The sequence below is a fragment of the Drosophila takahashii genome, chromosome 2L (assembly GCF_030179915.1).
Source record: "Drosophila takahashii strain IR98-3 E-12201 chromosome 2L, DtakHiC1v2, whole genome shotgun sequence".
In the NCBI taxonomy this organism is placed as follows: domain Eukaryota; kingdom Metazoa; phylum Arthropoda; class Insecta; order Diptera; family Drosophilidae; genus Drosophila; species Drosophila takahashii.
This window is the reverse complement of record NC_091678.1, coordinates 13,056,958-13,079,568: the sequence shown is the minus strand read 5'-3', so window position 1 is coordinate 13,079,568 and position 22,611 is coordinate 13,056,958. Positions and strand designations below refer to the sequence as shown.

General features: G+C 40.2%; 9 protein-coding genes and 2 non-coding genes across 13 annotated transcripts; 6 read left to right on the top strand and 5 right to left on the bottom strand.

The window, feature by feature from the left end:
- Positions 1-346: 346 nt before the first annotated feature.
- On the top strand, positions 347-3,362 carry LOC138914968 (uncharacterized). 2 transcript variants are annotated; one of them, XM_070219710.1, is made up of 2 exons: positions 347-452; positions 507-3,361. In XM_070219710.1, the coding sequence occupies exon 2, from the start codon at positions 583-585 to the stop codon at positions 3,088-3,090; it is 2,508 nt and encodes an 835-aa protein (XP_070075811.1). In that variant the 5' UTR covers positions 347-452; positions 507-582; the 3' UTR covers positions 3,091-3,361. The 2 variants fall into 2 exon arrangements, with proteins under 2 accessions (XP_070075811.1, XP_070075813.1); XM_070219712.1 differs by having other exon boundaries at positions 355-444; positions 507-3,362.
- A 260-nt stretch (positions 3,363-3,622) lies between these two features.
- Positions 3,623-6,231, top strand: gkt (tyrosyl-DNA phosphodiesterase glaikit). The gene is made up of 5 exons (XM_017159154.3): positions 3,623-3,809; positions 3,868-4,405; positions 4,467-4,856; positions 5,275-5,872; positions 5,932-6,231. Exons 1-5 carry the CDS (start codon positions 3,734-3,736, stop codon positions 6,061-6,063), a joined length of 1,734 nt encoding a protein of 577 aa, XP_017014643.2. The 5' UTR covers positions 3,623-3,733; the 3' UTR covers positions 6,064-6,231.
- An 86-nt stretch (positions 6,232-6,317) lies between these two features.
- Positions 6,318-7,202, bottom strand: LOC108069180 (uncharacterized). The gene is made up of 2 exons (XM_017159167.3): positions 6,918-7,202; positions 6,318-6,857 (listed from the first exon to the last, which is right to left on the bottom strand). The coding sequence occupies exons 1-2, from the start codon at positions 7,146-7,148 to the stop codon at positions 6,567-6,569; spliced, it is 522 nt and encodes a 173-aa protein (XP_017014656.1). The 5' UTR covers positions 7,149-7,202; the 3' UTR covers positions 6,318-6,566.
- Positions 7,203-7,512: 310 nt separating this feature from the next.
- Positions 7,513-13,417, top strand: Hydr2 (abhydrolase domain-containing protein 2). Its single transcript, XM_070211636.1, has 5 exons — positions 7,513-7,933; positions 11,381-11,550; positions 11,613-11,967; positions 12,031-12,380; positions 12,441-13,417. Exons 1-5 carry the CDS (start codon positions 7,779-7,781, stop codon positions 12,605-12,607), a joined length of 1,197 nt encoding a protein of 398 aa, XP_070067737.1. The 5' UTR covers positions 7,513-7,778; the 3' UTR covers positions 12,608-13,417.
- A 155-nt stretch (positions 13,418-13,572) lies between these two features.
- On the top strand, positions 13,573-13,654 carry TRNAS-AGA (transfer RNA serine (anticodon AGA)). Its single transcript has one exon. It is a non-coding gene; the product is annotated as a tRNA-Ser (tRNA).
- A 69-nt stretch (positions 13,655-13,723) lies between these two features.
- On the bottom strand, positions 13,724-15,257 carry LOC108069163 (zinc finger protein Paris-like). Its single transcript, XM_017159150.3, has 2 exons — positions 15,162-15,257; positions 13,724-15,105 (listed from the first exon to the last, which is right to left on the bottom strand). Exon 2 carries the CDS (start codon positions 15,099-15,101, stop codon positions 13,836-13,838), a length of 1,266 nt encoding a protein of 421 aa, XP_017014639.2. The 5' UTR covers positions 15,102-15,105; positions 15,162-15,257; the 3' UTR covers positions 13,724-13,835.
- Positions 15,258-15,369: 112 nt separating this feature from the next.
- Positions 15,370-17,387, bottom strand: LOC108069176 (zinc finger protein ZFP2-like). Its single transcript, XM_017159164.3, has 2 exons — positions 17,320-17,387; positions 15,370-17,263 (listed from the first exon to the last, which is right to left on the bottom strand). The coding sequence occupies exon 2, from the start codon at positions 17,257-17,259 to the stop codon at positions 15,535-15,537; it is 1,725 nt and encodes a 574-aa protein (XP_017014653.2). The 5' UTR covers positions 17,260-17,263; positions 17,320-17,387; the 3' UTR covers positions 15,370-15,534.
- A 126-nt stretch (positions 17,388-17,513) lies between these two features.
- On the top strand, positions 17,514-18,707 carry LOC108069182 (zinc finger protein Paris-like). 2 transcript variants are annotated; one of them, XM_017159171.3, is made up of 2 exons: positions 17,514-17,595; positions 17,647-18,707. In XM_017159171.3, exon 2 carries the CDS (start codon positions 17,651-17,653, stop codon positions 18,557-18,559), a length of 909 nt encoding a protein of 302 aa, XP_017014660.2. In that variant the 5' UTR covers positions 17,514-17,595; positions 17,647-17,650; the 3' UTR covers positions 18,560-18,707. The 2 variants fall into 2 exon arrangements, with proteins under 2 accessions (XP_017014660.2, XP_070075385.1); XM_070219284.1 differs by having other exon boundaries at positions 17,523-17,578.
- A 168-nt stretch (positions 18,708-18,875) lies between these two features.
- Positions 18,876-18,957, bottom strand: TRNAS-AGA (transfer RNA serine (anticodon AGA)). The gene has a single exon. It is a non-coding gene; the product is annotated as a tRNA-Ser (tRNA).
- A 301-nt stretch (positions 18,958-19,258) lies between these two features.
- LOC108069195 (uncharacterized) lies at positions 19,259-20,647 on the bottom strand. Its single transcript, XM_017159182.2, has 2 exons — positions 20,284-20,647; positions 19,259-19,368 (listed from the first exon to the last, which is right to left on the bottom strand). Exons 1-2 carry the CDS (start codon positions 20,645-20,647, stop codon positions 19,259-19,261), a joined length of 474 nt encoding a protein of 157 aa, XP_017014671.2.
- A 191-nt stretch (positions 20,648-20,838) lies between these two features.
- LOC108069194 (uncharacterized) lies at positions 20,839-21,262 on the top strand. The gene is made up of 2 exons (XM_017159181.2): positions 20,839-21,082; positions 21,141-21,262. The coding sequence occupies exons 1-2, from the start codon at positions 20,839-20,841 to the stop codon at positions 21,260-21,262; spliced, it is 366 nt and encodes a 121-aa protein (XP_017014670.2).
- Positions 21,263-22,611: the final 1,349 nt, after the last annotated feature.

Sequence of the window (22,611 nt, the reverse complement as noted above, 5' to 3'; positions counted from 1 at the left end):
ACTCAGTTATATATATTTAATCTTAATTTTAAATTTTATTTAATGTTAATAATCTGATAAAATTTTTTTGGGTTTGAAAACAGCTTGTTTGAAGTCTGTTTTTTTCGGCTAGAAGTGTTAAGTTAAGTTCCTATTTAATTATTTAATAAACATGGGAAAAAATCTTAGTGCATATTTAAAAAGGTCTCTTATTAACTCTTATTATTTTCATTAAAAAAAACATCATTTTTTGTTTAAAATCGGACTTCTGTGACAGGAGTGTGTCTCCACTACTAGCGGACCAATAGGCCTAAAAATTAGGAAGACCGTTTTTTAACATATTTAAATATGAATAAAAACAAGTTGGCAGGGGTATCAGCTGGTTTTAACACGGACGCTAATATGTTTACCCGCAAAAGGAACAAGATTTAACAGGTTTATTTGCTCCTAGCTTGTTTAAAGCAGGTGAAAAGGTAATTTTTAAAGAAACGAATAAAGTATTTATATTAATTTATAATGCTTTGCAGTTCGCACACATGTAGATCAATCTCTGGAAATTGCAGGACATGCTCAAATAGAACATCTGTAGTGGTAAACCGCAGAATGGAAAATATTCAGGTGAAAGATGAACCTAAATCGGAGGACGAGGACTTTCAAATGGAGCAGGAGGAGATTCAAATAAAAATGGAGCCCCTGATGAATGAGGAAGTCCCATCAGAAGAGGATTTCTCTATGCAGGAGGAGGTGCAAATTAAAATGGAGCCTCTGATAAAAGAGGAGGACTCTTCGATGGAGGAAGAGGAATCCTCTGATAAAGAGTATCCTCCATTTCAGGGTAACATTAAACTAGAGCCAGAACTTTCAACTGGCCTCCTCCACCTGAGGAATGCGATCTGTTGCATACCCAATTGCGGGCAAAAGGAGACCAGCGACATCCGTTTGTTCCGCTTTCCCAGCGACGAGGAGTTCCTTATTCAGTGGCTGGTAAACACCCAGGTGAAGCCTCGCCTGGTGAATCCCACAGATCTTTACGTGTGCCAGCTCCACTTTGAACCGGAGGTTATAGGCGAAACCCAGCTTGCTGTCTGGGCTTTGCCCACTTTACGCCTGGGCCACGAGGATTATCTGATTACGGATACAGTTCAGAATTCTGAACCAATCATGCGCTACATCCGCGAGCACTACTGCTCCGTGCTCAGCTGCTTCCGGGCCAAAGGAGAGGGCTTCCGGCTGTACGAGTATCCAGACGATGCGGAAACCTTGGAAAAATGGAGGCGAAGATGCCTTCATGACCCTGGGCAGATAAAAAGATTCGGCTTTCGCTTGTGCTCGTCGCACTTTTCCGCCGACTGCTTTGATCCGGAGACGGGCGACTTGTTTGCCGGTTCGCAGCCAACGAGGGAGCTGTTCCCCTGCCTGGTACCGGGATGTGTGCGCGATGCAGCGCGCACTCCTCTTGGCTACTACAGATTGCCCCGCAACTCCGTTGAAGCGGAGGCTTGGAGTTACAACCTGTACATCCCCTTGACCGCCATCAACCGGGCTACGCAACGCGTTTGCGAGCGGCACTTCGAGGAGGCCTGCTTTACGGAAAACAAGAAATCACTTCGCTGGGGCTCGCGGCCTACGCTATTCCTCGGTCATGACCACGAAGTCCTGCAAAATCCGGAGAAGATACGTTTTCAAACTGAAGGCATTCCCTGCTGTGTGCCCGGCTGTTTACGCCGCCGGATGACGAGGGACCGCACGTTCTCCTCGTTCCCCAGGGACAGGGGTCTCGTGAGAAAGTGGATACACAACCTGCGACTGGAGGTCAGCTTCAAGGAGGTGGACGGCCTGCTGGTTTGCCATGAACACTTCGAGGAGAGCTGCTTTACAGGTGGCGCAAAGTACCTGCGCTATGGCGCCGTGCCAACCAGGAAGCTGGGTCATTCCCACAGCGATTTGGTTGAGTCCGAATATTCGACGACAACCAAATCCCCATATGGTTGGATGAGAAAGAAGAGGGTCAGGTGCTGTCATCCAGGTTGCGGGCGGCATGAGAAGATTGTTTACGATCTGCCGCCGATGGAAGAGCTGAAAAAGGTTTGGGTGAAGCACATGAACCTGAAACACATCTCAGATGACCCCAATAAAGCGCCGCAGCTGTGTGACATCCACTTTATCATCATGTACGAGCACAGTGTGAAGAACTTTCCCGAACATGTGCCCAATCAAATTCTAGACACCAAATACAAGTTGATCCGGAATAAATACACCATGCAGGCCATCAGTTGTTCCGTCAAGGGATGCGATACCTTTATTCCCAGAGACGGTTACACGCTGCACAGCATGAAAAATGTGCAGGAAATTCAGAAGATGTGGCTGGAAAACGGTCAAATAGAGATGAACCCAAGAGGTCGCGTTCGGGTGTGTAGCAAGCACTTTGAAGCGAAATGTTTCAAGAGTCGTCGTCTACAAGGATGGAGTGTGCCCACGCTGCATCTGCCGGGCGAGGCAATCCATCAGAATATCACCGAGGAGCAGTGGATGATCTACAGTCAGGCGGCGAAACCGAGTGAGGTGAAGGAAGAGGAGGAAGTTCAGTGCTCGGATTCGAATTCCATTGACGGGGAAGGCAGCCTTGGAATGGGGGAGGAGGAGCTCAAGGATCAGACCCTGGAAGTGGTCCTCGAAGTGGCGCCCAATCAGAGATCCTACCCAGAACAGACCACTGAGCAAATCCTCTCCAAACCGAAGAAGTTTAATGCGAATCGCTGCGCCGTTCCGGGATGCCGGATGACTTCTAAGGACGTAAACCGAAAATTCCGGCTCCACAAACTGCCCGATTCCGATGAAACCTCCGAGAAGTGGCTGCACAATACGCAAATAAAGGTGGGCGAGGAGCACTGGCCCAATATTCGCATCTGTGCGTTACATTTCGAGCAGGATTGCTTTCAAGGATCCAGGTTGAAACCGGGAGCCGTGCCCACGCTTTGTTTGGGAGCTAAATCACTGGAGTGGATGCACCAAAGTGAGTGGCGGAAAAGAACAAATCCACGTACGCCCCGATTTCCAAGGCCAGCAAATTGCACAACTGTCGACTTTAATTATTTTAATGAAAGTGAATAATAATGAATTTTAAAGATTTTTATAATGTTCTAGAAGCTGTCAATAGTTTATTTTTTACTTGTGTAATATGTAATAACTTAAAATGTATTTTATGAAGCCTATTTTAATGAAAATTAATAAGTTTTAACGATTTTATTAAGTTCTAGAAGCTGTCAATAGAATATTGTTTATTTAACTAATATTTAATACCTTAATATGTATTTTATGAAGGCAAAAGGATAAAGTGAAATCATAGCTATATGTTCTAAATTAAAAAAAAATAGATATAAAATAATAACATGTTCAGTGCGTTTGGGAAATTAGTTATTTAATTTGTATTAAATAAAAAATAAAAAAAACAAAAAGTAACTTACTAACAAATAAAAACATCTAAAAGAAAATAGATTTTATGCATTTTTTAAAAAGAGTATACTATTATGTAGTTGTTAAATTCTAACCCGTTATAAATATATTTAAAAATTTTAACAGTTAGTTTTTAGTAATATTAATGGTATTTTTGCAATCGATAAATTGTCATCGCCAGCTGAGCGCGCTTTGTTTTTTTCTTTTTTGGCATAGTATTTGCGAAATTCGTTTTGTGTTAAATTAATTGATTTTGTTGTCATTTGAGTTGGGAGCTATAAAAAATAATATATCTAACAAAATGAAGGAGTGTCCATATGGCGAAAAGTGCTACAGAAAGAATCCCATTCACTTTGGCGAGTTTTCCCATGCGCATTGTAAGTAAAATTAACACAAATTAACACGATATCTCATTTAAAATGGGTTATTACTTAGTGGATGCCATCTATGAGAAGGGAAATGGATCGGGGGACTACGATATTCCAGACAAGTACTCCAGTGAAATGATACAGACCCAATTGAAGCTGCTGGAGAAGCTGTTTCCCAAGGCAGGAGTTAAAAAGGAGAAGGAGCCGAATGTTTCGGGCTCAAAAGCACCTGTTACTGCTCCGATTGCCAGTGGTTCTTCCTCGAGTAACAATCCCAGTGGTTCCTCAACTTCCACCCGACCAGCTGCCCCGCCGGACACCTCCAATTTGGCCAAGAAGCAAAGGCTGAATCCCAAGAACATCAGGGACTATATTCCCGTGGTGGTGGAAAAGGGCGGAATGGCCAAGAAACTGGAGCGCGCTGCTCCCTATAACATGTTCCTCACCGCCATCACGGACTCAAAGCCCACCCACTCGGAACCCTTAAGCATAACCCTCCAGGAGATCCTCGACGAAAGTCTGGGCGAGATCGAGAGCACCGTGCAGATCAACTTTATGGTGGACATTGGCTGGCTACTGGGGCATTACTACTTTGCCGGCATACTGTTAGTCACTACTTTATATCATATATCATATATCTTTCTAATGGTAACTCCAAATTCCCAGGGACAAACCCCTTTTGTTGCTCTATGGCGACGAATCCCCGGAGCTGCTGAGCATCGGCAAATTGAAGCCTCAGGTGACGGCCATTCGGGTGCGGATGCCCACGCCCTTTGCCACCTCGCACACCAAAATGATGTTCCTGGGCTACGCGGATGGTTCCATGCGGGTGGTCATCTCCACGGCGAATCTGTACGAGGATGACTGGCACAATCGCACACAGGGTCTGTGGATAAGTCCCAAACTTCCTGCCCTGCCAGAGGATGCGGATACGGGAGCAGGTGAAAGCGCAACGGGCTTCAAACAGGATCTAATGCTGTATTTGGTGGAGTACAAGATCACTCAGCTGCAGCCTTGGATTGCGAGGATCCGCAAGAGCGACTTCAGTGCCATCAAGTGGGTTGACTTTTAAGAGGCTTACATTTAATTTCACCCGTTACTCGTAGAGTCTGTCTGTCTGTATGAGCACTGAGATCTCGGAAACTGCAAAAGCTAGAAGGTTGAGATTTCCCACACATATTCTTAAGCTTCCTACGCAGCGCAAGTTTATTTCAGCCGAGCGCCACGCCCCCTCTAACGCCCACTAACGATTTTAAAATGTGTCTGGCGCCCACAACTTTAAAGATTTCCGAGAAGTATAAATGCAATTTTGTTGTGTATATTTATATCTATCGAAATGTAGAAGAAGTTTTTCAAATCGGACCATCCATTCAAAAGTTGTGCGCAATCAAAATTGTTTATATGAGTAACGGGTATTAGATAGTCGACTATAGCGTTCTCTCTTGTTAAATTAATCAATCCATCCATCCGATAGCGTCTTCTTCCTGGGCTCTGTGCCTGGAGGCCATCGCGAGAGCACCGTGCGTGGTCATCCCTGGGGTCACGCTCGCCTGGCTTCGCTGCTGGCCAAACATGCGGCTCCCATCGACGATCGCATCCCTGTGATCTGCCAGAGCTCGAGTATCGGCAGCCTGGGCGCCAATGTACAGGCCTGGATACAGCAGGATTTTGTGAACAGCCTGAAGAAGGACTCGACGCCCGTGGGAAAGCTCCGCCAGATGCCGGCCTTCAAGATGATCTATCCCAGTTTCGGCAACGTGTCCGGCAGTCATGATGGAATGCTGGGCGGCGGTTGTTTGCCCTATGGCAAGAACACAAATGACAAACAGCCCTGGTTGAAGGAGCATCTGCAGCAGTGGAAATCCAGCGATCGCTATCGTTCGCGGGCCATGCCGCACATTAAGAGCTATACGCGCTTTAACCTAGAGGATCAGTCGGTCTATTGGTTCGTCCTGACCTCGGCGAATCTTTCGAAGGCCGCCTGGGGCTGCTTTAACAAGAACTCCAATATTCAGCCCTGCCTGAGGATCGCCAACTATGAAGTTGGTGTCTTATTTCTGCCCAGATTTGTGGTTAGTTAGTTAGGGGAATATTTAACAGAAGTGTTTGGTAATCGTTACTTTATTTTCAGACTGGCGAGGACACCTTTCCTTTGGGAAATCATCGCGATGGCGTGCCCGCTTTTCCATTGCCCTACGATGTTCCATTGACGCCTTATGCTCCAGATGATAAGCCCTTCCTAATGGATTACCTACAGGGTTGAGACTGAGTTGTCTACTCTTTATTACTTAAAGTTACTCAAATTTCGAACTGGAATTACTTGTTTCTTTGTTCACTTCTCTTCGTATTTATGTTTATTTATCGCTTAAGTTTACTGGAAAACATTGGGTCTCTTTCGTAGTATAGTTTCTAAGTAAAATAAACTCGCTGGAAACGATTACCAAATTTGTATTATCTAAAAAAGACTATAGGCTTTAGAATTTGCTATAGACAAACAACCGCTTAGGATCAAAAGAGTTATTTTTAGATTTGTTTTAAATGTTTATTTATTTAAATCAGCCTGCTTTTCCACCTTTTGGTTTCAGATGGCTTTCTTCGGGATGTTTTCATTCTTGTCATACCCCCCTATATATCATCATTTGGATTGCTAAAACACAATCAACGCGACTGATTTCCATTGCAGGCTCCATTCCAGTGCCCCGAAATTCATATCATATTTGTACTTCAGTTACGGCAAACTCTAGTGCTCGTAAAAAACCATCGAATTTACTCCGTTTTCTCTACCGAAAAGTAATTTTCAAAGAATTCAGATAAATTCATTGGTTCCACATTTTGTTCGGGTTTAGTTAGGATCAATTTTGGGTGTCGGGCCTTAAAGCTGCGAAACCATTCCAAACCGGCCATTTGATCACGATGCCAGGAAAAGGGACAGAGGACATCAGCTTTCTTAACATATTGATAGGCCAGGGATCGAGCTTGTTTCGCCGTCAATCCAAAATAATCGTTGGCTATAAAGAGAAAGTCTTCCAAAACAGCTTCCTGTTCTGTGGTGAAAACCTATAAAGGTAGTGGAGTATGTAGAATTATTGTAACCTAAGGAAATGATTGAAAACTTACTCCTTTGTATCCCACTAAGGTTATCTCCACATCATTTATATCCACCTCTGATGGTACCGAATCGTCTGGCAATATAGTCTCGTTATTTCTGCGATGGAGCAAGAGCGTACTTCTTGGTATCCCGAAAGTAATGGATGCCGCTCGTAGGGAAATTCCCGATTTCATAGCTGCAACTGCTCCACGAAGAATATCGGGATCTCTCTTCGGCGTTTTCCTCTTGTAGTTTCGCATTTTGTAAACAAATTAACAAAATTTCTATTCTATTAGAGGTGGACGTTTTATAGTGACAGCTGATCGATATACCATCAAAAAAATACCAAAATATGTCCCGGCACAAATATTCAGTATAGTCCGCTTTATTATTTTAGGACTTCGTGATCTATGATAATAAGTATAATAGACTTGATCACATATTACTGATCCATCAGTAATCACAGTAAAAAATGCAGAAAATATTTTAAGATGTAAATTTGTTGGCGCCAAAAGTAGAAATACCGAAGGTACAAAACTATCGATAGTCCCCGAGCACCGCCCACGCACTTGGTATTTTTTGATAGCCCCGCCTGCAGCCACACCAAATCTATCAGTTAAAAAAAAATCACACAGAAGGCGAAGACTTTTTCGAGCACAATTCAAATCCGGTCCCCTTGGGAAGTGTTAACATATATTGGCCAGCCGAAAAGTAGCAACCGAGCGGAAATCAAGACGAACACATAAAACGCCACACACCGAACACCGAAACAGACAGAAAATCCGAAAGGAAAGGCGGAAAAATCGAAGGATAAGTGGGACAGTGATTGGATGATAAGACAGGCCTTTTCCTCGGGTCCTGGGTAGAAAATCGGAGGACACTGCGCCACCATGTCCACCGCCTTCCTGACCTTAATCGCCGTCATCGTGTGCATCCTTTTCCGCATCCTCAATGTCCACAGTCAGCCGCTGAAGCCGAGTGTTTGGTGCCTGGACGCCCAGTTCCTGGATTGCCTCTACAAAATAGCACCCGTGCTGAGGGAGCCGTAAGTTTTACGGGATTACGGGGTGCGACTTATGTTTGAGTACTTCAATTGGCGGTACATATGCATGTATATGTATATCCGAAAGCACAGGTGTGGCCAAGATTATAGTTATACATGGCTATACATTGCAAAAATCTTGTAATTCATTACACCTGTGTTCAGAAAAATAGCATATTCCCAAATTGCAAAAAAATTATATTTTATAATTTTTTTTAAAAGGTCCTTTTATTAATCAATATATATAAATATTATAAAAAATACTTTTAGGAATACTTTTCGAGTAACTATTTTATATTTTAACTATAAGAAAACCGATTTTAAATTTATAGATCTTCTTTTTTTTTATAAATATCACTATATTATTTGGGTTACTATGATTATTTTACTTTAGTGTTAAAGTAAGCTTTTATTTTTAATGCTACTCCCTTAATCACTACTATAAAAACTAGCTTTTTACAGCATCACAGTCGAGCCAAAATGTTTCTCGAATGTCATAATTATACCAGACGGTTTTCCATCACATTTGCTGATAAACAAATCTGCAATTACCTCAAATTACTTAAAATGATCAATTTGCTGGCATGTGAAAACAAACAGTGCTGAATGAATCATTAATGGCAATTAGTCAATAAACCTCATGTCGCTGTCTAAATAATTCAAAAATTAGTCAAACTTTTCACTCGCTATCTATAAAATGCATTTACAAGCTAATTGATTAAATGCAATTTTACAAGTTTTATTTGCACTATCAGCTTTTATTTCAATACATAATAATACAGATTGTGTGACACATGTGTGTTCAATATAGACTCTATATAGACTCTGTTTGTTATCGGTGAAATAATAAACCCTTACTCACAGCATGGTGGCTTTTGCGGTCACAGGCTAAAAATATTTTACGAGTTGAAATAGGTTATCGAGCATAAAAAATTGTTTTAAATTAATTATTTTATTTTGCCAGTTTGTTGGAGGTTATCGAGGGGGCAGGAAATTGTTTTAGCCCATAGGAACCTATAAGAAAGTATTACTAATACAGATTACTAATAATAATTAGTAAGACATTTTTATTTAAATTCCATCTTGACGAACATTTTTCTTTGGCTCTGTCCACGCGCCTGGAAAATTTTCTTACGATTTTCATTACTTTTTGGCGTTTCTCTTTTGCGACCAACCGCATAATTAAATGTTATTTTGTATAATCTTTTTATTTTTCAATTTACTTTTTCCGTATGTCTGCCAGAACGGGGCGATAAGAAGTAATAATATGTATAGCTCAAAGTTCGCCCCGCAATTACGCAGTGGGCCAGAGAAAATAAAGACGGCGACTAACGCCTAGCAACCCGATTTTGGCCACAAACTTGACTGTCACGTCGATAATGGCGTGGGAGTTTCCTCAAGATATATACATACTACTTTATAAATATATGGAAATATGGGGTGATTATGGATGATAATGAAAAAGTGCCGGCAAAATGTTTGCGCAGTTTCTTTTGGTAGCACTTTGGCTCATTCAAATGCCGGCAAGACCTGTGAATGTTTTCATTTTGTTTTTGTTTTGGCGCTTTGCCCAGTAGTCGTCGTCTGCCGCTTTTGTTTAACAACAAAGATTGCGTAAGCAAAATTCTCTCGACTGCTCTATAGCTTTCTTCCCCTCTCACCTGAGTTTATTATCTGCTAACAAAACCGGTTGAAAGGTGAGATTTACTCAGGTTAAAAGCTCGAGGGGATGTTAATTCGTTTTATTTTGTAGCTACTTAGAAGAGATTCTAAGCTTTAATATCTAGCAATTTTTTTGCATGTTTAGCAATAGAATTAATTAAAAATGGATTTTATAAAATTTAATTTTTAAATTTAAAATTAAATTTAGTTTCTTTTTTTTTAATTTTAGAAACTTACTTGCATATTTAGCAATGAAAGTAATTGAACTCCGTATTTTACAAAAAATATTTAATAACCTCCTTTTTTAAAATATTTAAAACGTTTAGCTTTTTGTTTTAAATTTTTGGCAACATTTTTTAATTTTAATATTTCATCTTGTCATGAAGTTAAGCAGTACATTTTATAATTACTGAGTAGTCCTGATATTACTCTTAGGTATAACTTTTTGACAAGCGGTTTTCTGAAAACAGGCTAATAAACCGAGAGATTATATTACCATAATGATATAACGTTCTCATACCTGTCAAGTGAATTTAACTACGTAAAGATCAAATGCCAAAGAGCTTAGGAGGTTTCTAATTTCCAAGAAAACAATGATATAAGATGTTTACCTTAAGGGGATGGCACATTGAAAATTTCTAGGATGAGTCATTAGCACATTTTTGTCGTTCGCTTTTTTGCATGCTTTTATTTTTTTGCGGTTCTCGTAGCTGTGACAGTTTTGCTTTAAAGGTGGGAAAGAGTTGCAGCTGTTTTCCCTTTTTAGGGGAGAGAACTTTTTCATGACACATTTACCTTATACAACGCAATAACGACGATTTTAATATGTATGCCCTTGCATTATTCATTTAATATCTGCTGGCATATATTGATTAGTGTTCGTAAATTCATGTTTGAAGGTGATTAAAAATTGAACAGGTAGATACGCCGGCATTTGTGCCAGTTCCCAAAGTGACCACGCCCCTCCACCAACTTTTTCCACAATTTTACTTTGATTGATACTAATTGAAAGGCTACTGTTGCTGGGCTCTCGCAAGTGGATACACAAAACTGTATCACGTTTTTGCACGCCTAACATGATTTTTGATACACGAGAAGAAATGGAAACTGAATTATAAAACTAAAACTAATAAAAAAGGATATATGTAAATTTGGCTTGCCAGGATTCTACTTTAAAAATCTTTAAAATAGTATACATTAGAATTAATCTCATATTTAGGTGTTTCATGATTTTATCTCTGTGCACATCCGACTTTCTCCACCTAATTCTGGTGTTGTTGCGTGTGCTCAATTAGGTTCAATTGGTTCTAATGCTGTTTTCAGAATTGCCCCTTTGTGCATTTACTTCCATTCTCTCTCGCATTTGAAAGCCATCCCATTGAAAAACTTGAAAGCAAATCAAAATTCAATGTGTATGAATTATATTTGGTCAAATTTGGCAAATTGCCTGCTAACGAACTGGAAGCAATTGTGTGCAGATTCATTATTGCTATCATAATTCAAAGTGCAATGTCAAGGGCATCAAAAGTTCTATTATTTCAAATATACGAGGCCAAGGAAAAATAAATAAAAAATTCACAAGCAGTCTGGCAAAATAATAATCATGGTTTTTTGACTGATAAGAAGTTTGCTGATAAAAAGGATTTGAGTTTTTGTTTGTACACATTTTTGAACAATTTAATGGTTGATAAGAAAGTTTTATAAAAATAAAATATGGCATTTGCTTGCCTAATTTGCAAACTCTTTTATTTATACATTTTAATAAATAAATTTGTATACCATTTTCAGTTACATTCCTCCGCGTCTTTGGGGATTTAGCGGTCATGTGCAGACAGTTTTGCACAGCATTGTGGGCAGAGTCCGTTGTCCTTGGCCTCTGGGACAGCGTTTGTATTTGTCGCTTGAGGATGGCTCCACTTTAACCTACGACCTGTACCAGCCACTCAACGAACAGGAGGGTAGGCCACACAATTTAGCCTTAAAAACCATTTAAATAACATTTCTTAACTTTCTCCCACAGATGACATCACGGTGGCCATTTGCCCGGGCATCGCCAACAGCTCGGAATCGGTTTACATTCGCACCTTTGTGCATTTGGCCCAGTGCAACGGATACCGCTGTGCGGTCCTAAATCACATTGGAGCCTTGCGCAGCGTCCAGGTGACCTCCACACGCATTTTTACCTACGGCCACACGGAGGATTTCGCCGCCATGGTGGAGCATTTGCACCAGAAGTACCGTCAAAGTCGAATAGTGGCGGTTGGTTTCAGTCTGGGCGGTAATTTGGTCACCAAGTACATGGGCGAGGACCAAAAGACAAAGCCCGTCAGCGTTATTGGGGGCATATCCATTTGCCAAGGCTACAATGCCGTCGAGTTAGTAGCTATTTTAACTTATTTATTGATTTGTATTCTTAACTAATTGTTCTTCTATTTTAGGGGCACCAAATGGCTGCTCAACTGGCAGAACTTCCGGCGATTCTACCTGTACATCATGACTGAGAACGTGAAGAGCATTATCCTGAGGCATCGACATGTCCTGCTATCCGACGAGGTGAAGGCTCGGCATAATCTCAACGAGCGCGAGATCATCGCCGCTGCCACGCTACCCGAATTGGATGAGGCCTATACGAGGCGCGTGTACAACTTCCCCTCCACCCAGGAACTGTACAAGTGGAGCTCGTCGCTGTTCTACTTCGATACGATTCAGAAGCCCATGATCTTCATCAATGCCAAGGATGATCCCTTGATTCCAGAGGATTTGCTGCATCCCATCAAGGAGTATGCCAGTGAGTAGATGAATAATTGATTAGATACTCGGTTGCTTATCTTTCCATTTGCTCTTTCAGCCACTAGACAAAACACTGCCTATGTGGAGGTGGCCCATGGCGGACACCTGGGCTTTTACGAGGGCGGTTTCCTATACCCCAATCCGGTGACTTGGCTGGATCGCACCCTGGTGGCCATGGTTGGATCGCTGGTCATGATGCAAGACGTCGGCAAGGTGCCTTCTTAGGCCCGTGACGCTAATCCCAAAAGGCACACACAACTATCAAAATTGGTTGTCGCTGACGGATATGAATCTTTGAAGGAACATCGCGGTACAGAGCCCGAAAGACCCCATACATATAGTTCTAACATATAATATCGACGTGCAGCAAGTAAAAATTATCAGCCGCGCAAGCAGGAAAACATAAATTGATGTATACTTTTGCAAAGTGCATTTAAAACAGAGAAATTGCAGTTTTCGACAAACGTTTTTATGCTTTTTTTAATGAATTTTCGAAGAGCCAAACATACAAAATGTATCAGTTAAACTTGTACCTTAGTTAGTTAACGCGAACCACATGATTCCATGTACTTATGTCTAAGCAAATTCCTATTTATTAGCATTTTACTTTGTGATCTAACAGGTTTTAATTATGTATATTTTTATATGTCAAAAATGTACACCAGGCACCGCACACAATATACGCTAACTGACAGTAATTATAAATTATAAGTAACCGGCCGCACCACAAATAATATAGCAAGAAAAATGCCTTAATGTAGACCTCGTTTTGTAAGTGTGTATATGATTTTAGTAATGATTCAGTTTGTACTACGATGCATTTCACGGAAATCAAAGAGAAACCAAATGAAATTTGCCCAACGATGGCTTCAATTTTGTATACACTTTCTGATCTTTACCAAGTTGATAGTCAGATGGATACGCGATTTGTTTACCGATATAGTGGAGTATGGAGAAATATTTATAAATGTATTTGTAAAAGTATTTATAAATGTATATTAAAGCGAATAAACAACAGTTGATTAAAACGATTTATATGTCAAGTTTTATTATTTTTTAAATTCCAAATATGTTTGTTTCCCGCTTTTATTCAAATGATATCGACATTTGTATATAATCGGTTATCGGTTCTACTTTACATTTTGTCTACATCTAACGTATTATGGGTTTTGACATCACTCGTTGCATGAGCAGTCGTGGCCGAGCGGTTAAGGCGTCTGACTAGAAATCAGATTCCCTCTGGGAGCGTAGGTTCGAATCCTACCGACTGCGAAAAACATTGGTTTCTTTTTTTAATATTTTTTTTTTTAATTTTTCCTTATTTGACTTCAAATAAAACTCAAAAATAACCTTATTTTGGTTGAAAACTTGAACTTCTTAATTGGTCAGATTATTTGACCTATATTTGTGTTATACCCATCTCTATTTATTTTAGGGTAAAATATTAAATAAGCTAATGATTGAGTTGTTTGTGCTTTCGCAGACCAGCTTGCTGCCCAAAAACCTCCGCACAGTAGGAACACTTGAACGTCTTCTCCCGCGTGTGAGTCCTGATATGCCTATTACAATCCGAAGAACTCGAAAAAGATCTATCGCAATGATCACATTTAAAGGGTCTTTCGTCCGTGTGAATCCGGGTGTGTATTTTTAGGGCCGATTTATCCGAAAAAGCAGAGTGGCAGAAGGAACATTTGTGGGGTCGTTCGCCCGTGTGTGTCATAATATGTCTGCTCAGGGTAGTGACAGCTTTAAAGGACTTTTCGCATTGCTTGCATTGAAACGGACGTTCGCCCGTGTGACTCATATTGTGCTGGTCAAGATTGAACTTGCTCTTGAAGGTTTTCGGGCAGTGCGAACATTTGAAAGGACGTTCAGACGTGTGTGTCTTCATATGCCTCCTCAGGAAACTCTCATTTGGATAGGACCTTTCGCATTGATCGCATTTAAAGGGCCGCTCTTCCGAGTGAGTTGCAATATGCTGGCTAAGACTACATCGATCGTAGAAGGCCTTCGGGCAGAGGGAGCACTTGTGCGGAAGATTTCCAGTGTGATGGCTGAAGTGCTTCTGCAATCCGGAATGTTTCGTAAATGCCATCGGGCAGCGGGAACACTTGTAGGGCTTTTCGCCCGTGTGCGACCTGATGTGAATCTTCAAAGTGTGTTTGTCCCCAAAGGACTTTGGACAGTGACTACACTTGAATGGTCGTTCGTCATTGTGGAAGCGCCGGATGTGCCGCTTGAGAAGTGATGGGGAGATAAAAGACCTGTTGCACTGGGAACAATCGTGAGACTTCTTTGAGTGTACATAATCCTTGTCATTGGAGTCTTCTTCGGATTTAAAGGGTCTACTCTCTACCCTCTTATCTTTCTTTTTCTTGATGATCTTCTGTGTTACCTCAACACAGCTCGATCCATCACTTGGTATTATTTGCTTGACGTCATCCTCCAGTAATTCGTCCTCCAGGACCGCGTCCTTCACTTCACAAAACGTCCTGTAGCTGCGCTCGTAGGTTTTTATAATATCAAATGCATTTTGGGCATCCTCTAGGCATGTTGTGCAAATGGATTCCGAAAATGAGTCCCCTTTTTCAACCTTAAAACAGGTGACTTCCGATATCATATAAGCTATAGAAGTCCCAGAATTTTGCCTTCCTGTTCCTTGGAAAATTTTGACCATGTTTTTGGAGGATCCAAGGCAAACGCGACATAGTTCCTTCATTATACTAAAATAAAACAAACATGACTTTGAAAACGTCAATGGCCAATCAAATAAACTTACCTGCGGTTTTATTTTCAGTAATAATTTAAATTTTAGGTAAAATAGTTTGTTTACATCCTCGACCTTTTATTGAGCATGCAGCTGCTGTGAGCACCCTGTTACGATTACAGCGCACTTAACAGTGACATAAACATATGTTGAGTCGCTGGTAATCGATTTTCAAAAAACATTTAAAAAACTACAGAGATCATTTTTTTAAGGCATCAGAATTTATTTTGAGATTTGATATCTCCTTAGATCTATTGAGTATGGATTTTTAAACAAAACCATCATTTTTGAAACAGATTGATAAATCATAGAGCTAAAAGTAGTAGAAAATGCGAGTTTGAATTGCAATTTATCATGCTATCTTTTTAGAATTTAAAAATTTTACTTAAATGCTTTCAGAAGAAGAGCGTTTTTCTTTCTTGTGAACCCAACTGTGCTGGCAAAGATTTGCTGAACTCGCAAAACAGGACTGGCAGTGGGGACACTTGAAGGGTTTTTCGCCCGTGTGAGTCAGTTCATGTCTCTCCAGATGGGCCTTATCCAAAAAACTCTTTTCGCAATATTCGCACTTAAACTTTCGTTCATTCCTGTGAATCCTTTTGTGATGGCTGAGATTTGATGAATCCGTAAAAGCTTTCAGGCAAATGTTGCACTTGAAGGGTCGTTGTTTCCTGTGAATCGTTTTGTGATGGCTGAGGTTTGATGGACCCGAAAAAGATTTCTTGCAGATGTTGCACTTGAAGGGTCGTTCCCCCGTGTGCGTCCTTATATGATTTTCAAGAGCTAGGCGTTTCTTAAAACTCTTTTCGCAAAGATTACACTTAAACGGTCGTTCTTCTGAGTGGCTATTAGCGTGGCGTTCAAGCTGAGACTGAAACTGATAGGATTTCGGGCACTGCGAGCACTTGAGCGGTTTAACTTCCGAGTCGATCTCTTTGTTTTTTTTTCTTTCGCAACCCCATTCACACTTTCGGTAATTCCGTGCATGTCTCTCAAGACAATCCCTATCCGAAAAGCCCTTTTCGCAATGATCGCACTTAAAGATTAACTTGTTCCTGTGAATATTTTTGTGCTGGTAGAGGGAGGATCTATTCGAAAAAGTTCTTTGGCAGATGCTGCACTTGTAGGGTCGTTCCCCCGTGTGAGTCCTCATGTGATCCCTAAGACTTGCGCGATACTTATAACTCTTTTCGCAATAGTTACACTTAAACGTATCTTTATCTGAGTGAATCTTTAAGTGGTGAATGAGATTTGATGCATCCGAAAAGGCTGACATGCAGATGGTGCACTTGAAAGGTCGTTCCCCGGTGTGCGTCCTTATGTGATTCCTAAGACTCAGGCGTGTCCTAAAACTCTTTTCGCAAAAATTACATTTAAAGCGGTTTTTATCTGAGTGAATCTTTAAGTGGTGTATGAGATTTGATGCATCCGAAAAGGCCGAGAGACACTGGGTGCACTTGTAGGGTCGTTCCCCCGTGTGAGTCCTTACGTGCTTTCCTAGAGATGTGCGATCCTTAAAACCCTTTTCACAATAATCACACTTGAACGGTCGATTTCCCGTTTGGCTTATTTTGCGAGGTCTGGCATAGGACTTTCTGTGATTGCTTTCAACATAATCACTATCATTGGTATCGTCTTCATCGAATGGCTCACTTTCATCTCTAGATATATCGTCATCTTCCTTAGATGTATTCTCTTCCAGGTCCTGGATCTTTGGATTATTATTTGAATCTTCATTTTCCGATTTATCACATTCACTTTCTGATATCTCAAAAATTTCATTTGATTGCACATTCGTTTCCTCACTTTCGCTATCTGAAATCAGACAGACTTCCTCCTCCGGTAAATCGTCCTCCAGGATCGCGTCCCTCGCTTCACAAAATATCAAGTAGCTGCGCTCGTAGGTTTTTATAATATCATATGCATTTTGTGCATCCTCCAGACAGGGCGGGCATATCAGTTCCGGTAGTGAGTCCCCTTTTTCGATCTTGAAACCCGTGCATTCGGATAGCATATGCGCTATAGAAACCCCACGACGATCGTGCTTCCCCTCGAAAATGTTGACCAAACATGCAGAGTTTCGCAGGCAAGCCCGGCATACTTCCTTCATTGCGCTGTAATCGAAGAGGACTTCAGAAGCTACCCATATTTATAAGATACACATACTTACGGATGCACGTTTAATAGATTATAATCGTAAATGCTATATCCCAAAATAGATTGTTTATCTTTTCTTGATATTTTGTAAACTAACATCGGGCACCCTGTGGCCGCTACATTGTGCTGTTAAGCGCATATCGATAGGCATTCGATGACAAAACATATGTTCCTGCGCTTAACAGCCCTATGTAATGAAAACAGTGTGCCAAGAGTACTTAAAGAATGAATGAAATCTCGAGTGTAAACAAACTATCTAGGAAATTTTTATAGTAAACCCAATTAAACCGTAAGATTGATTATCGCAACATAGCCTTTGTAATCAATAACTATATTTCAGAACAATGACTGAGTTGTGTCGCGTTTGCATGCTGAACTCCCAAGACATGATAAATATATTCGATGGAGCACCGGAATCGGGAGTTTCGATGGTGGAGATTATATCGCACTACACGGGATTGGAAGTCAAACGGGGAGACTCATTTCCTGAGATAATTTGCTTAATGTGCCTGCAGGATGCTCGGAATTCATACGGGATTGTTGGATCAATCAACACTCCAGTGAAGACAGAAAGAGGGGCCTTTGAGGCGGTGCTGCTGAAGGATGAGGAGGTCAATCAGATGCTAGACTGCCAAGTGAAGCAGGAGTTCCTGGAGGAGGATCTACTGGAGGAGGTATCGGACTATCGGAGTGAGCAGGAGATCGATATCGACTACCCAGTCAAAAAGCAGGAATCATCTGGGGAGAGTGAATCCCAACCTTTTTATGGTCACTCAACTGATAATATCGATGAAGATGATGATGAGGACTTCGGTACTGATGAGCCCACCTTCAAATGTCCCTTGTGCCCCGAGAGCTTTCGTCGCGAATGGAGTCTTCAGGTGCACGAACGAACTCACGTTGGCCGATGGCCCTTTAAGTGCGACTATTGCCCCAAATCCTGCCGAACTGCCGCGGATCTGAGGCTGCACAATCGGATTCACACTGGCGAAAAGCCCTACAAATGCGATTATTGCGATAAGACTTTCAGGGAACGCCAGGGTCTGAAGGTCCACATTCGTGTCCACACCGGAGAAAGACCCTATAAATGCGATTATTGCGAAAAAACCTACAAGGAGCGCAAATCTCTCAGGGTCCACATAAGGAACCACACGGGCGAACGACCCTACAAGTGTTCCCACTGCCACATTGCTTTCGCGGATCCCTCAAGCCTTCGGTCTCACGTCCGCATCCACACGAGGAATAACATATAAATATTATAAATGGTTACGAACATAATTTTAGTATAGGTCAGAAGTACAAAATGGGAGAGATGAAGAGGCGTCTCAACTCTATACCCTTAAATTGAAAGTTTAATCAAGCCTGCCATTTATTATTTAATCATATTTTCATCACATAATCATCCACAGAGAATATTATTTTTAAAAAAATAAATAATATGCATAAAATAATTACAATGTGACAATTTTTCAATGAACCATTTGCTTGTGATTATTTAAAGTTATTTGAAATAAAAAATAAAAATGTGCAATCAAAAAAAAAAATAATAAAAAAAGTATGAAACTCATTCGCAGTCGGTAGGATTCGAACCTACGCTCCCAGAGGGAATCTGATTTCTAGTCAGACGCCTTAACCGCTCGGCCACGACTGCTGTTGGCTTCGTTGGGCAATGTGGCAACTAGTGCCGATTGGAAAGGCCAGAGATAGATTGGACGGGAATTTCGACATTTTACAACACTACTCTTTTTAAATTTGCGCGCCAGATGTTATTTTAATTAATTTACTTTTAATTGTATTGCTTATGTAAAATTGGTTAGCCAACTTTTTCTTTGAGTAATGATCTCTTTTTATTTAGAGCCTGTCTACTTTTCTCTTTAATTTTTAACTTTTGAAAGAAAATATTTGTAGTTTCAATTTTTATTTCACTTTTTTATAATCATTTATTGAACGCATTAAAATTTACAAAACCGTCTAGGACAATTCTCTCGGCAGCAGCAATTGATGCCGCACATGGTGTTCATGCCCAGGCACTTTTTCTTGTCCCACGGGAAGGAAAGAAGACCTGTGGCGATCAAAGAAATAAGGTTATGGAAAATATTTTTTAAAATTACACTATGCAGCATCAAAAATTAACCTCGATGAATGCTATATTTTTGGATTCGTTACGAATTCCCAAGTTAAACTGCGTTTTCCAAAGAGTTCCCCGACGCAAGGATTCTTAGCAAAAGGACCTCAAAGTTCGAAAAATGCTGAAATTGACCAACTTTGCGGAGCTCTCAGAGGCAAATGGATGCATGGCTTGGTTCGAAGTTAAAGTTTTTTAAAAGATACACCCTTTATCTTTCAAACCCCATACATAAAATAATTTTAGGATTTTTTTTAAGGCAGAAATAAATTCCAAAAAACATAGTCAAAAAACTAAAAAAACAAACAGCTGCGGTCAAAATAGTAGCAGTGTTGCCGCCTTGTGTTTTTAAAAGTTTGATGTTGTAATTTTTTCTTATCCAATAAGTCTAATAGTAAAATTATAATCAATACAATATTACCAGGAAAAGATCAATTACAACAACAAACTTTTAAATACACAGGGCGGCAACACCACTACCATTTTGACCGCAGCTGTATACTTTTATGTTTTTTGACTATGTTTTCTAGAATTTGTTTCTGCCTTAAAAAAAATCTTAAAAATTTTTTAAGTATGGGGTTTAAAAGATAAAGTGTGTATCTTTTAAAAAACTTTAACATCGAATCAAACCATGCATCCATTTGCCTCTGAGAGCTCCGCAAAGTTGGCCAATTTCAGCATTTTTCGAACTTTGAGGTCCTTTTGCTAAGAATCCTTGCGTCGGGGAACTTTTTGGAAAACGCAGTTTAACTTGGGAATTCGTAATGAATCCAAAAATATAGCATCCATCTAGGTAAATTTAAAAAGCACTAAAAATGCTGCACAGTGTTATTTTAGAACCTTAATACTCACGAGCATGGCCGGTTTTTTGCCTGTCGGCATTTAGCTTGTTCAGATCGCAACCGGATAGACAGACAAAGGTGAAGGGCATTCCGGCGCCACAATGTGTGTCCAGGAGGCATCGACTTTGGGCGGTGCAATTGCAACGACCAACTGGAGCAGAACTTGGACCCGTGTAGACGCAGTGGGGACCACAACAGGTGTTATCCCGGGGCGGCAGTTTGGGCTCTTTGCAGCCACAATCGAAGCACTTGTTTAGGCCTACAAAGGGCTGACAGGCCTTCTGAGAGGACTGTTGACAGGTCTGACAGCCCAAAATTGCGGCCATCAAAGAAGCCAGCAATTGGAAAGTCAGCAGAACTCGTGTGGACTTCATCTTGATAAACGGGGCACTCAAATGATGGCCCCCGAAAACAACCTGCTTTTATACCCCCGACCAAGCCCTGATCTCTTCTTATATTTACACAATTGCTTAACAAGTCGGATTAAAAATAACTCACTTTTACCCTCAGGGAAGACCTATAAAAGGCTCGGTATTCGTATCACTTCAACTTAGAATTTTTCGAAATGGCTGCCAAGATTCTGCTGAGCTTGCTGCTCCTTTTCATTGTCTCCGAATTGGTTTTGGTCCAATGTTCCCAGAAAAACCTCTGTCCGGTGCTGAAAAATAACAAGTGCAAGGGAAAAGCACAGTATCAATGCGTCTGCGATTTCACCTGCTCCGAATGGGATAAGCCCTGCAATTGGGTCCTTAGTTGTGAGGAAGAGATTGACGCAATAAACGAGGTTCGCAGCAGGAAGAATAAATTAAGTAAGTATTCTTATATCCTCGTTTAAGTATTCCATATAAAAGTATACTTTTCTTGCAGTTCTCTTGAGATTGCCCAATCGGAATCATAATGAATGTCTGGGTATTAATATCAACACGCACAAGCATCCAAATTGCTGCAACTTGTTCTGCCAAGCTAATGTTAAAGATATGTGTTTCTAAATAAATATATGTACCTAACTGTTGGATAAAAATGATTTTGTATTTTTATAATTTGGACTTGTTTCGATTTAGGATTTTTGGTTTATCGAATAATAGATTTAATAAATTAAATGTTAACTTTTGAATGTTTTTTTTAGTAAAAAGATTCAAATACTACGAATTTGCAGATTCTTAAGGTTTCTACGCTGCGAAAGTTTTTTATACCCGTTACTCGTAGAGTAAAAGGGTATATTGTATTCGTGCAAAAGTATGTAACAGCTAGAAGGAAGCATTTCCGCCCCTATAAAGTATATATATTCTTGATCAGGGTCACTAGCCAAGTCGATATAGCCATGTCCGCTTGTCCGTCTGTCCGTCCGTATAAATGCTGAGATCTCGGAAACTATAAAAGCTAGAAGATTGACATTTTGCATGCAGATTCTAGGAGTTCCAACGCAGCGCAAGTTTGTTTCAAAAACGCCCACAATCGCTTATATACGATTTTAAAAATTTCAATATTTCGGAAAAGTAAAAATGCAGTTTTGTTTTGTTTATTAATACCTATCGAAATGTAGAAGAAATTTTTTAAATCGTTCTCTCTTGCTTTCTTTAGGGAACAACCATTTTGAATGGAGCCCACATTTTTAAAAATTTTGGGAAAGTTTAAATTCAATTTTGAGCAAAAAGTGAGACTGCCATTAGATGGAGCCATCAACAATTTCAACAGCCGATAGATGGCTCCAGTAGCTTTGATGACTGCATAAATCCATTTCCCTCGCTCTCCCTTCACCTGAGTAACGGGTATCTAATAGTCGAAGCTCTCGACTATAGCGTTCTCTCTTGTTTTTCCTGACATTTTACCGCAGTTTTTAGTTGTAAAACTTTCTAAAATGAAAACTTAACATTCCCTTAATGATCTAAAGAAATTAAAATAAATACTATTAATTTAGATGCTTCAGAAAGAATACTTATTTAAATATTAATTTTTAACACTGTGAATTTTTCCTTTTTTGTACATTCGTTAATGGAAAAAAAAAACACTTTTATTTTTACTTCAATGACCTATATATTTATTAAAAACAATTTTATTTTTCTTTCAATGACCTTTATATTTATTTTATTGGTTTATTGATTTTATTATTTATTTACTTACTCAGTAGACGATGTTTATTTATTCAAGTCCAAAATTTTCAATATTTTTGCTCAGGTGTTATTGATAAAGGCGGGCTATAATTGTTTAACTGCTGGTTACCCTTTAATATTGTGTTGACCCTTTAGCAGTTGTTCATCGATTATAATAAAAATAAATTAAATTCTTACCATATTTACGTAAAAGAAACATATTTAATTTTCAGAAAAACCAACCTTAA

What these genes read in the sequence shown, in the direction of transcription:
- LOC138914968 (XM_070219712.1), top strand. Translation starts at nt 583, where the DNA reads ATGGAAAATATTCAGGTGAAAGATGAACCTAAATCGGAGGACGAGGAC.
- gkt (XM_017159154.3), top strand. Translation starts at nt 3,734, where the DNA reads ATGAAGGAGTGTCCATATGGCGAAAAGTGCTACAGAAAGAATCCCATT. An exon ending in AGCGACTTCAGTGCCATCAA is followed by an intron (nt 4,857 to 5,274) that starts GTGGGTTGACTT and finishes TCCATCCGATAG; the next exon opens with CGTCTTCTTCCTGGGCTCTG. An exon ending in TATTTCTGCCCAGATTTGTG is followed by an intron (nt 5,873 to 5,931) that starts GTTAGTTAGTTA and finishes CTTTATTTTCAG; the next exon opens with ACTGGCGAGGACACCTTTCC.
- LOC108069180 (XM_017159167.3), bottom strand. Translation starts at nt 7,148, where the DNA reads ATGCGAAACTACAAGAGGAAAACGCCGAAGAGAGATCCCGATATTCTT. An exon ending in CCTTAGTGGGATACAAAGGA is followed by an intron (nt 6,858 to 6,917) that starts GTAAGTTTTCAA and finishes CTACCTTTATAG; the next exon opens with GTTTTCACCACAGAACAGGA.
- Hydr2 (XM_070211636.1), top strand. Translation starts at nt 7,779, where the DNA reads ATGTCCACCGCCTTCCTGACCTTAATCGCCGTCATCGTGTGCATCCTT. An exon ending in CAAGGCTACAATGCCGTCGA is followed by an intron (nt 11,968 to 12,030) that starts GTTAGTAGCTAT and finishes CTTCTATTTTAG; the next exon opens with GGGCACCAAATGGCTGCTCA. An exon ending in TCCCATCAAGGAGTATGCCA is followed by an intron (nt 12,381 to 12,440) that starts GTGAGTAGATGA and finishes TTGCTCTTTCAG; the next exon opens with CCACTAGACAAAACACTGCC.
- LOC108069163 (XM_017159150.3), bottom strand. Translation starts at nt 15,101, where the DNA reads ATGAAGGAACTATGTCGCGTTTGCCTTGGATCCTCCAAAAACATGGTC.
- LOC108069176 (XM_017159164.3), bottom strand. Translation starts at nt 17,259, where the DNA reads ATGAAGGAAGTATGCCGGGCTTGCCTGCGAAACTCTGCATGTTTGGTC.
- LOC108069182 (XM_017159171.3), top strand. Translation starts at nt 17,651, where the DNA reads ATGACTGAGTTGTGTCGCGTTTGCATGCTGAACTCCCAAGACATGATA.
- LOC108069195 (XM_017159182.2), bottom strand. Translation starts at nt 20,647, where the DNA reads ATGAAGTCCACACGAGTTCTGCTGACTTTCCAATTGCTGGCTTCTTTG. An exon ending in GCAAAAAACCGGCCATGCTC is followed by an intron (nt 19,369 to 20,283) that starts GTGAGTATTAAG and finishes TGATCGCCACAG; the next exon opens with GTCTTCTTTCCTTCCCGTGG.
- LOC108069194 (XM_017159181.2), top strand. Translation starts at nt 20,839, where the DNA reads ATGGCTGCCAAGATTCTGCTGAGCTTGCTGCTCCTTTTCATTGTCTCC. An exon ending in CAGCAGGAAGAATAAATTAA is followed by an intron (nt 21,083 to 21,140) that starts GTAAGTATTCTT and finishes CTTTTCTTGCAG; the next exon opens with TTCTCTTGAGATTGCCCAAT.